This window comes from Phoenix dactylifera, chromosome 15 (genome assembly GCF_051530095.1).
Source record: "Phoenix dactylifera cultivar Ajwa chromosome 15, Ajwa_hap1_PhDact_Kaust_v1.1, whole genome shotgun sequence".
NCBI classification, from domain to species: domain Eukaryota; kingdom Viridiplantae; phylum Streptophyta; class Magnoliopsida; order Arecales; family Arecaceae; genus Phoenix; species Phoenix dactylifera.
In genome coordinates, this window is record NC_143204.1 from 10,186,507 (window position 1) to 10,198,752 (window position 12,246).

Below are 12,246 nucleotides of genomic sequence, written 5' to 3' on the forward strand. Positions count from 1 at the left end.
ATTATAATTATTAGTGTAAATTAATTTTTCATTCTTCTAATGATCATTTATCTCTTTAACAAATAGAGGGAAAGGAAAAAGATTGAGAGGGAAAGGAAAATGCGTGATAAGGGTTTTGGGGGGAAAAAGTGTGATTTAAATGAGGGTATTTTGATCTAAAAAACAGCTTTCCGACAAAGCTGAAAACAGCATTTTCGGAAAGCTCCAAATTGGAGCTTCTTCCCAAAAGCTGTTTTCAGCTTCCCGCAAAAGCTGAAACAGCTTTTCAAAATTTTTACCAAACACCATTTTTTATCTAAAAGTACTTTTGGAGAGTCAGAAAGTGTTTTTTGGCCCTCTAAAAGTTTTCCCAAACAGGGCCTAAGTTGAGTTAGTCAATGAAATAAATAACCCCGTTGCTCGCTCGATGGCTTCTTCCATTTGCTTATTCTCAAGATTGTTTACGCAGAAAAGAACATGGAATGGCGTCACAACAAATCATACTTGCTGATGCTCGAGAACCTGATCACTTTCTTCGTCTTAGTCCAACTATACAGTGGGATTGTTTTACTGCTCGATGGCTGCTTATTTCGCTAGCTCTCAAGATTATTTACATGGGAAGGAACATGGAATGACGTCCCAACAAATCATACTTGACTTGCTGATGCTCGAGAACCAGATCCTTTTCTTCGCCTTAGTCGAACTATACAGTGGGACGGGTACTCCTTGTGCTTATATATCTACCGTCGCTGAACTTGCCCTCCATCAACAATAACTGTAAGATCCATATATAAGAACAAATGCCTTGCCCTGCCACTGCTTCGGTTGTTCTCTGTCTGTCTCCGTCTGCGTTCTTTAAGAAAGCAATTGATGGATGAGAGACGGAGCACCTTGCTTGCCCAAGATGTCAACAGGAAGAAGGAGGGTAGAAATCATGGAAGGGAGCCAGACCACTAGCCTTGACTGCTCAAATGCCGCATGGATCATAGAGGTGCGGCACAAAATGGAGGCCGCCAAGCCATATGGGGAGAAGGAGCCGAGGAAATCAGCCAGCATCTTCAGGGTCTCCGAAAGCCTCCGGGGACAAAGCCACGAGCATTATCAGCCGAAGGCGCGCGGTCGCCATCGGCCCCTACCACAGGGGCAAGTCAGAGCTGCTGATCAAGGACAAAGACAAGTGGTGGTGCGTGAAATACTTTCTCTCCGAGCATTCGCTCAACCTCGAAAAATGGCTATGTGATATGAGCTCGAGGGAGGAAGAGGCTCGCAGCTACTACTCAGAAGACGTGTCCATGGACAGCCATAGCTTTTTGGAGATGTTACTGCTCGATAGCTGCTTCATTTTTCATGCTTTCAGATTGATAATTTGCCCGTTGCTCTACCCGGGATGGCCGTCAGACCAAATCAAGCTTGACTTGCTGATGCTCGAGAACCAGATCCCTTTCTTCGTCTTAGTCCAACTATACTGTGGGCTCGGTGGGGAACAAGAATTCAGGAAGTTCGCTGGGGCTTACGCTGGCACTATCATTCATTATGCCGTCAATTCCTTTACTCGTTGCAATATGGGTAGCACTTGGGATGACTCTATCCTCCCCGAGCAAGTCCTCCAGCTGTTGCACCTGTTTCGCTTGTCCTTGGGTCCTTCCGGGAACAAATCCACACTTCCGCCCCAACGCAGGATACACTTCATGGGCTCCAGCCCAAGATATGTTCCTAGCGTGACAGAGCTTCAGGATCGATCTGCTATTGAGTTCAACACGAGATATTCGCACAGCGTCCTGGACATAAGATTCCACAACGGGGTGATGAAGATCCCGTTCCTAGAACTCAATGATGGCAACATTACAATTCTCCGTGATCTCATCGCCTTTGAGCAATGTTGCCCCCAAGTCGAACCTGGTGTCACATCCTATGCAGCATTCATGGTGTGAGACCCTGAAACTGGGCCCGGTCCACTTGACCGGCCCAGTCCCAATATTTGGCCTCATGTGCAACACACGCGAGGCAGCAACGGGATGGATTCTTTCCATCCTGAAGAAGAAGGAAGAGCCCTGTTTTAGGGCTTCCTTCTCCTTCTCCTTTGAGCCCACCAAAGGAGAGCCGCCACACGCAAGGAAGAAAGGGGGAGGGTCTTCTTTGCGTTGCCGCCGAAAGTGAGAGGGAGAGAGAGGGCTATTGGGTTCGTACGGGGGTCTTCTTCTTCTTCATTGCCGTCGGAGAGGGGGAGAACCACCGGTCTTCGTCGGGGCTGAGGTAAGAGTCCCTCGCCTTCTTCTCCTCCTCTTTTGATGTTTAGCCTTGGTGTATGGGGTTTTTGAGCCGGCCGATCTCCGGATTTGGGTCCAAAACGGCTTGCTCTAGCCGTCGGCGTGTTCGCCGCCGCCAGTCGCCGGGGGTGGCCGGGCTTGCTCCACCACCTCCTGCTGCTGCCAAGGCCGGCCGCCTTGGGTTCGATCGAGAGGAGAGAAGAGGGGGCGGCGACAGGGGGTCATGGGGTCCCCTGTTTCACCGAAGGAGAAGAGGGGAGTGCAGGAAACATGTGGTCATAGTGCAGGATCGACAAGATGAATTGAATATGTGAAAGAATCTTGAAACTGCAAAAAAAATCTTATGAATTTAAGAAATATTTGACTTATACTTTGGAACTGCATATTTATTTATTTTTCACATATTATTGCTTGATTTATCTAGCTAGAGTGTTCATTACTTACTGGGCTGTCTAGCTCATTATACCATCTCTTATTGTTTTACAGATTTCGAGAACTAGTCTATTGGGGATTCAAAATGGGAGAGCGACTAGAAGGATTGTGGCACAAGTTATCTTAGATTAGGGTTATTTAAGTTGATTTGTTATTCTGGACATTTATTATGATTGGTGGACTTTTGTTATTTTAAGAACTAGGTTTCTGCATGTTGGTAAATGATTATTCCGCTGCGTATTTAGACTTGTGAGACCTTATGACTTGAGTTAGTCAATGGAATAAGATTGCATTTATTCAGTTAAATTATTTTAGAATTTCATAATTGAGGTGTTTGGTTTAGATGCCTTGCATGCTCATGGGGGAGAGTTTTCCTACGGGTGTGCGGCAGTTGGCGCGACCCCCGGCTCGCGATCTCGGGCCGGGGACTTGACAACTTAAGTGGTATCAGAGCATACATGGATAGAATCTAAGACAAAGAATCATACACGATATGAGTGTAGGTGGGTAGACACTAGGGACATTAGGACGTTAGGTGTGAAGAATGTGATGATTATTCTTATATATAAAAAAAATTAATTTAATTCGGTGAGCTTTCTTTTTATGAGTCTGCTGTTATTTGATGCATATAGGTCAGGATGCCTCAACGTCGGGTGAAAAAGACTACTATTAGTGCTGCAGACGAGACACCGAACCGGCATGCTGACAGCACACCCCAACGGGTTGGGAGTATTCCTGATGCAGCACCAGTGCGGGGAAAAAGGAGAAGAAGGAAGAACAAGAGAAGGAGAAGGAATAAGAGGTTGTAGAGACGCAGGAAGAATAGAGGAGGAGAGGAGAAAAAGAGAAGAAAGAATGTAGGTGGAAGAAAATTCCAAATCACTTCATTAAATCCTAATCATGAAAATAGTTCCCTATATATAGGGCCCAAATACACAATTTGCATAAACCCCCTTACACAGAAATAAATCCTAATAAGCCCACAAATAACACAAATAAACCACAAATAAGCCCTAAAATGCAAATAAGCCTAGAAATAAAGTAAAATAAATATGTAAATAAAATGGTGGCCTAGCTGATGTCCCCATCAACTCCTCCCGGGTGGAAAAATAATGGACCAAATTCGGGTCTAGCTCAATCCGGGGGCTCAGGATCATCTGGATGAAGGGCTCTGATGTCCCCATCAATCCCTCAGCAGGAGGGAGTCATGAGCCCTCAAACGGGACAGGAACCGGGCTTAAGCCAGGTTATGCAGACCATAGTGGGCCTCATGCAAATGCAACAGCAGTTGCTCCAACAACAAGCGCAGTTGCTCCAAACACAGCCACAGCAAGGACGAGGGGAACAGTGTGAACATCGTAGCAGCATAGCTGAATTTAAGAGGCTGGCTCCTCCAGCTTTTCAGGGGACTACAGAACCTTTGGAAGCAGACAATTGACTTACAGAGATGGAAAAAATATTTGCTGTCTTAAGATGCCCGGACAATGAAAAACTTCTGTTTGCATCATACATGTTGCAGGGAGAAGCATTTAATTGGTGACAGATGTTGGAGCATAAATTTGAGCATGATGGGGAACCTCTCACTTGGGATAAATTTCAAAAAGCATTCTATGATAAATATTTTCCTCGGAGTGTAAGGACACAGAAGGAACAAGAATTTATCCATTTGAAGCAAAGGGCATGACAGTGGCCGAATATGAAGCCAAATTCACAGAACTAGCCAAATTTGTTCCGAAATTGGTAGAGGATGAGCAAGACCGAGTGCACAAGTTTGAAATGGGATTGAAGACTGAAATTAGGAAGCAAGTGGTACCCTATGAGTTGACTACCTACGCTGCTGTAGTGAATAAAGCTTTAATCATTGAAAGGAAAGTCAACGAAGCTTTTGCTAAAAGGGAAAGAAACCAAAAGAAAAGAAACAGACCTGCTGAATTTAAAGGGGGAAACAAGAATTTCAAGAATCCAGCTCAGAAGCCAAATAAAGATAGAAATCTCAAAAATGAGAGTGGGAAGTGTTCAAGATGTGGCGGTAATCATGAATTTGCAAGTTGTCCCTAGGTTACAGATTCTTGTTTTCATTGCGGACAGAAAGGTCATAAAATTGCAGACTGCCCACAAAGAAACGAGAATAAATCTACGCAGGCAATGGAAGGAAGCCAGAGGCCAAAGACTCAAGGAAGAGTATTTGCACTTACACAGCAAGATATACAAGCTTCTAATGCAGTGGTGACAGGTACTATTCCTGTATCTGATATTTATGCTTATGTCTTATTTAATCCTGGTGCCACATATTCATTCATATCCTCAAACTTTGTCAAAATACATGACATATTGTGTGAATCCATGACCACTAAGTTCTATGTGGAGACACCAGTAGGCGGTATGTTGAGCACTAATGTTATATGCAAGTCATGTAAAATTGAAATAATAGATAGGGAGTTACCTATAGATCTGATTGTACTTGATATGCATGATTTTGATGTCATTCTGGGGATGAATTGGCTTGCTACCTATCATGCCTCAGTAGACTGTCATGGCAAGAGGGTAAACTTTTAAATTTCGGTGGAACCGGCATTCAATTTCTGTGGAAACCAGGGAACTGCTTTTCCTCATATTATCTCGGCTTTGCAAGCTGGACGAATGTTAAGGAAAGGATGTACAAGTTATCTGGCCTCAGTAATTGATATACAACAAGATGAACTAAAGATAGAGGATATTCCTATAGTGAATGAATTTTCGGACGTCTTTTCCGAGGAGTTATCAGGATTGCCACCGGACAGAGAAATTGAATTCACTATTGATCTTGTACCTGGTTCAGGTCCGATTTCTAAAACTCCTTATTGAATGACCCCAGCTGAATTAAAAGAATTGAAAGATCAGTTGCAAGATTTACTGGACAAAGGTTTTATACGACCTAGTGTGTCACCTTGGGGAGCTCCAGTGCTCTTTGTGAAAAAGAAAGATGGAAGCATGAGACTCTGCATTGACTATAGAGAATTGAATAAAGTCACTATAAAGAACAAGTACCCTTTGCCTCGAATAGATGATTTATTTGACCAGTTGCAAGGGGCACATGTTTTCTCTAAGATTGATCTTCGCACAGGATATCATCAGCTAAAGATCAAAGCGGAAGATGTACCCAAGACTGCATTCAGAACTCATTATGGACATTATGAATTCTTGGTGATGCCTTTTGGATTGACGAATGCCCCAGCAGCTTTTATGGACTTAATGAACAGAATATTTAAATCCTTTCTAGATCGATTTGTGGTGGTATTCATTGATGATATTTTAATTTATTCAAAAGGAAAAGAAGAACATGAGGAACATTTACGATGCGTACTTCCACTCTTAAGGAGGGAGAAGCTCTATGCTAAATTAAAGAAATATGAGTTTTGGTTGAATGAGATATCGTTTTTGGGGCATATCATATCCGGAGATGGGATTTCTGTGGATCCAGCAAAAGTGGAAGCTGTAGTGCAATGGAACAGGCCAACTAATGTTCCTGAGATTCGCAGCTTTCTAGGAATGGCAGGCTATTACAGACGATTTATGGAAGGATTTTTCTCTATAGCTATACCTTTGACTCGCTTAACTCAAAAAGGAGTTAAGTTTGAATGGACTGAAGATTGTGAACGAGGCTTTCAGGAATTAAAGAGGCGATTGGTTACAACACCTATTCTTACTATACCTACAGGTGATGATGGATTCATAATTTATAGTGATGCTTCAAGGAAGGAACTTGGCTGTGTTTTGATGCAGCATGGTAAAGTAGTAGCCTATGCTTCTAGACAATTAAAATCTTATGAGCAAAATTATCCTACTCATGATTTGGAGTTAGCAACTGTGATTTTTGCTCTCAAGATTTGGAGACATCATCTTTACGGAGTACGATGCGAGGTGTTTACAGATCACAAGAGTTTGAAATATATATTTATCCAGAAGGAACTAAATTTGAGACAAAGATGATGGCTGGAATTGTTGAAGGACTATGATCTAATGATTAATTATCACCCTGGAAAAGCTAATGTTGTTGCAGATGCTTTAAGCAGAAAGTCAATAGTAAATATGGCCACTTTGATTACTAGCCAACGACATATTTTGAAAGATGTGAGGAAACTTGAATTAGAGATCCGAGTACTTGGCTCGGGGACTCAATTGGCTTATATGCATGTTCAGCCGACACTCATAGAGAGGATCAAGACAGCTCAGGGTAATGACCAGCAGTTATGGAAGATTCGGGAGTCAGTAGAAGCAGGAGATATATCTGAATTCGGGATACAAGAGGATGGATCTTTGAGGTATCGGAATAGAATTTGTGTACCTATGGATTTGGAAATTAAACAGAAAATTCTTAAAAAAGCTCATCAGTCTGGATATACAGTGCACCCGGGAGGAACTAAGATATGTAGAGATTTAAAGGAATTGTATTGGTGGAACAACATAAAAAAGGAAATTGCTCAATTCGTGGCACAATGTCTAGTATGTCAGCAGATTAAGGCCGAACACCAAAGACCAGCAGGGCCACTTCAGCCTTTTGACATTCCAATATGGAAGTGGGAACAAATTTTCATGGACTTTGTAACAGGACTGCCAAAGACTCCCAGTTCTAACGATACCGTGTGGGTGATAGTGGATAGGCTAACCAAATCGGCACACTTTTTGCCTATCAAAGTTGGGTTCGGTCTGGAAAGGCTAGCTAAATTATATATTAAAAAGATTGTGAGACTGCACGGTATTCCAGTATCCATTGTGTCTGATCGAGATACTAGATTTGTATCACAATTTTGGAAAAGCTTGCATAAGGCTTTGGGGACAAAGTTATGTTTTAGTACTGCCTTTCACCCTCAGACCGATGGTCAGTCTGAGAGGACCATTCAGATACTCGAGGACATGTTGAGAGCTTGCGTCATAGATATGAAGGGTTCTTGGGATGAGTATCTACCTCTGATAGAATTTGCATATAATAACAGTTATCAGAGTAGCGTACAGATGGCGCCTTATGAAGCTTTATACGGAAGAAAATGTCGTTCGCCAATTTGTTGGGATGATATTGGTGAACGAAGATTGTTGGGCCCTGAACTTGTACAACAAATAGTTGAGAAAATTCAGCTAATCAGAGACCGCCTTCGGACTGCACAAAGTAGACCGAAAAATTATGCAGATAATAGAAGACGAGAATTAGAATTTCAAGTTGGTGACCATGTATTTCTTAAAATATCACCTACAAAGGGAGTTGCAAGATTTGGTATTCGAGAAAAATTGAATCCCAGATTTGTTGGTCCGTTCGAGATCTTAGAAAGAATTGGTAAGGTGGCTTATAAACTTGCCTTGCCGCCTTCTCTGGCTGGTGTACACGATGTTTTCCATATCTCAATGTTGAAGAAATATATACCAGACCCAAGTAATGTCACGGAGCTTGAGCCTTTACAAGTTAGAGAAGATCTATCATATAAGGATCATCCAGTGCGGATAGTGGACAGAAAAGATCAAGTTTTGAGACACCGTGTCATACCTTATGTCAAGGTGCAATGGAGCCATCATTCAGGAAGAGAAGCTACCTGGAAACTGGAAGATGAGATGAAGCAGAAATACCCTCAACTTTTTGAAACTATAGGTACGAAAATTTCGGAGAAGAAATTTCTTTTAGGATGGGGGAATGTGAGACCCTGGAACTGGCCCCGGTCCACTTGACCGGCCCAATCTCAATACTTGGCCTCACGTGCAACACACGTGAGGCAGCAACGGGATGGATTCTTTCCATCCCGAAGAAGAAGGAAGAGCCATGTTTTAGGGCTTCCTTCTCCTTCTCCTTCTCCTTTGAGCCCACCGAAGGAGAGCCGCCGCATGCAAGGAAGAAAGGGGGAGGGTCTTCTTCGCGTTGCCGCCGAAAGTGAGAGGGAGAGAGAGGGCTATTGAGTTCGTACAGGGGTCTTCTTCTTCATTGCCGTCGAAGAGGGGGAGAACCACCGGTCTTCGTCGGGGCTGAGGTAAGAGTCCCTCGCCTTCTTCTCCTCCTCTTTTGATGTTTAGCCTTGGTGTATGGGGTTTTTGAGCCGGCCGATCGCCGGATTTGGATCCAAAACGGCTTGCTCTAGCCGTCGGCGTGTTCGCCGCCGCCAGTCGCCGGAGGTGGCCGGGCTTGCTCCGCCACCTCCTGCCGCTGCCAAGGCCGGCCACCGCGGCCGCCTTGGGTTCGATCGAGAGGAGAGAAGAGGGGGCGGCGACAGGGGGTCATGGGGTCCCCTGTTTCACCGAAGGAGAAGAAGGGAGTCGGAAGAGAAAAGAAGAAAGAAGAAAAAGAAAAGAGAAAAGAAGAAAGAAAAAAAAAGAATAATAATAATAATAATAATAAAGAGAGGAGGTGGTTTACGGGCATGAACCCAAACTCGGAGTGCTAGGCACTCCAGCAGGGCCAACCATGGGAGGATACTAAAAATTTAAGTCTTTATATATATATATATTATGATGAATTTTAAAAGAAGAATATGGTTTTTAAATATTAGGTTCTGCGAGGGATTTGCGGAATTAATTGGATTTGTTGTGGATCGCGTTCGCAAGGTAAGTGATGTAAAATCTTTTCTAGATTTATCGGCAAACTATATATCTGTTGGACATACTCGGCCGCTGTGCGGGCCATACCCGCGGGGTCCCTGAGCAGCACAGGGAGGGTCACTGTCAGCATGTCCTGCCGCCTACCAACGGCGATGGCCTGGTTAGTAGGTGGGTTATACCTGAGGGGTCCCTGAACCCATGGCGAGGCCAGGTCGGAGTCCGGGGTTGGGCGAGGCCTTGGTCGGAGTCGACTCGTGGCGCTGCCTTTGGTGGGGTTTAAGGAAATAGAGTTGCACCTTCACTAACACCGGTCGGTTTTGGTGTAATGGTAGCGCTTGATCCTGACAACTGGTATCAGAGCCAGAGGTCTCGAGTTCGAAACCCAGGCATCGCGTTGGGGGGGGGAATGTTGGACATACTCGGCCGCTGTGCGGGCCATACCCGCGGGGTCCCTGAGCAGCACAGGGAGGGTCACTGTCAGCATGTCCTGCCGCCTGCCAACGGCGATGGCCTGGTTAGTAGGTGGGTTATACCTGAGGGGTCCCTGAACCCATGGCGAGGCCAGGTCGGAGTCCGGGGTTGGGCGAGGCCTTGGTCGGAGTCGACTCGTGGCGCTGCCTTTGGTGGGATTTAAGGAAATAGAGTTGCACCTTCACTAACACCGGTCGGTTTTGGTGTAATGGTAGCGCTTGATCCTGACAATATCTATTTTACGAATCGAATTATTCATGATTTCGAATTTGATGCATGGATTATATATATATATATATTTAGAATATTGTATGATTCTGATTGAACGTATTTGCTTCTGATTTGAATTGTATTTAATTGCTCGGATATTATACTTTTCGACTTGGAACATCGAACATAATATAAGAAAAGATTATGACTTGAAATAGATTCAGACTTGCAGTCGGGCTATGTTGAGGACCCTACCAATGGTGGCTAATACATTGGTACCGCAAGAAGAATAGTCGGAGATATGACCCTACCACAGGGAACATGTGGTCATAGTTCATGGCTGTTGAGTTGAATCTAATAAATTGAAAGAAATTAAGATATGAACGACATTTGGTTTTGACACTGTATATTTTTTTTATATAACTGAAATATGAAATAGAGAACAAACTAAACTTCGACCTGGCTATGTTGAGGACCCTGCCAATGGGGGCAGATACGTTGGCAATTGACTGTCCTGAAGGACTCACCGTAAGAAGATTAGTCGGTGTTGATGACCCTGCCACAGGAAACATGTGGTCATAGTCCAGGATCGACAAGATGAATTGAATATGTGAAAGAATCTTGAAACCGCGAAAAGAATCTTATGAATTTAAAAATATTTGACTTATACTTTGGAACTGCATATTTATTTATTTTCCACATATTATTGCTTGATTTATCTAGCTAGAATGTTCATTACTTACTGGGTTGTCTAGCTCATTATACCATCTTTTGTTGTTTTACAGATTTCGAGAACTAGTCTATTGGGGATTCAAAATGGGAGAGCGACTAGAAGGATTGTGGCACAAGTTATCTTAGATTAGGGTTATTTAAGTTGATTTGTTATTATGGACATTTATTATAATTAGTGACTTTTGTTATTTTAAGAACTAGATTTCTGCATGTTGGTAAATGATTATTCCGCTGCGTATTTAGACTTGTGAGACCTTATGACTTGAGTTAGTCAATGGAATAAGATTGCATTTATTCAGTTAAATTATTTTAGAATTTCATAATTGAGGTGTTTGGTTTAGATGCCTTGCATGCTTGTGGGGGAGAGTTTTCCTACAGGTGTGCGGCGGTTGGCGCGACCCCCGGCTCGCGATCTCGGGCCGGGGGCGTGACACATGGAATGCCTGATAAAGACCGAAGATGATGCGAATCTGCTTGAAAGGAGTGGGATTCTGTTGAACAGCCTACCCACCAGCAGGGATGCGGCCTTTTTCTTCAGCAAGTTGAGTCCAAGGGCTGAAGTTCGTAAGTCGACGTATTTGGATCACATACTTGTTGACGTGAATAGATACCACAACAGCAAATGGAATAGATGGACAAGGTGGTATGCTGATCTAAAGCTCAATGATTTCTCCAGTCCATGGTTGAGCCTCCTGATGGTGGCCGCTGCGGTCCTCCTCATTCCCAGCTTCACACAGATCTGTTATTCTGTCATTAGCTATAATCATTGGTGATCGCTTCAGTCTCTTGCCATAAGTTGACTCTTTCATCCTTCGATGCATGCTTGATGATTCTTTCTTTTGTTTTGATGGGCTTTCTTGTTGGAATATAATCATGAATTTTATATTAATTCTGGGTAAATACAGGTTCATGAAGTTCCAGAATCTTGTTTGTCTCTTCACGTTTCATTTTCATACATGTATGGGAATTAAATAGTCATGAAAATGGGAATTAAAACATGGGTTTATTTTATGAATATAAAATGCCTCTACAAGTATCTCTGTAGTACTCTGAATCCCCCATTACCAAGCCATTTGTGAGTTGCAGTATCCGCTTCATTATTTCCACGTGCAAGTAAGAGCCTACGACATTTCCAACAAAGTGGTACTAGAGCCTTGTGAGTTTGGTGGAGAAGATAGATATACAAAGAGTAGACTTCCATTCCAATACTCACACCTCACCAATGACAACTTTGATGACTGGGCAATTCGAATGTAGCCTTACTTAGATAAAGAGGAACATGGGAAGTTATCGGCAAAGACTATAAAGAGCCTCAAGATAAAGCTTGTTAAATCAAGCCAAAAAGAGTGCCTTGGAGAGGAATAGAAAGAAGGATCAAAATGTTTTTTCAATCATCCAGCAAGGCATGGATGATGACATGTTTGAGAAGGTGGCTAATGCCACCACTCCCAAGAAAGCATTGGAGATTCTTCAAACTTCTCCCAAGTGAGTAGAAAAGGTTAAAAGAAGTTCGCCGCCAAACCTTTTGTGAGATACGGGGCTGAAGTCAGTTGCCCCGGCTGACTTCAGCCCCATTCCTATTTTGGAAGGAGTCGGAACA

The 12,246-nt window shown here is 43.4% G+C and overlaps 1 protein-coding gene and 1 long non-coding RNA gene across 2 annotated transcripts; both read left to right on the forward strand.

Moving 5' to 3' along the window:
- Positions 1-760: 760 nt before the first annotated feature.
- On the forward strand, positions 761-2,190 carry LOC103713656 (UPF0481 protein At3g47200-like). Its single transcript, XM_008800660.4, has one exon. It carries the CDS (start codon positions 1,002-1,004, stop codon positions 1,908-1,910), a length of 909 nt encoding a protein of 302 aa, XP_008798882.4. The 5' UTR covers positions 761-1,001; the 3' UTR covers positions 1,911-2,190.
- A 6,457-nt stretch (positions 2,191-8,647) lies between these two features.
- On the forward strand, positions 8,648-11,004 carry LOC148699859 (uncharacterized). Its single transcript, XR_016398557.1, has 3 exons — positions 8,648-8,668; positions 9,185-9,239; positions 10,700-11,004. It is a non-coding gene; the product is annotated as an uncharacterized LOC148699859 (long non-coding RNA).
- The last annotated feature ends 1,242 nt before the right edge of the window (positions 11,005-12,246 follow it).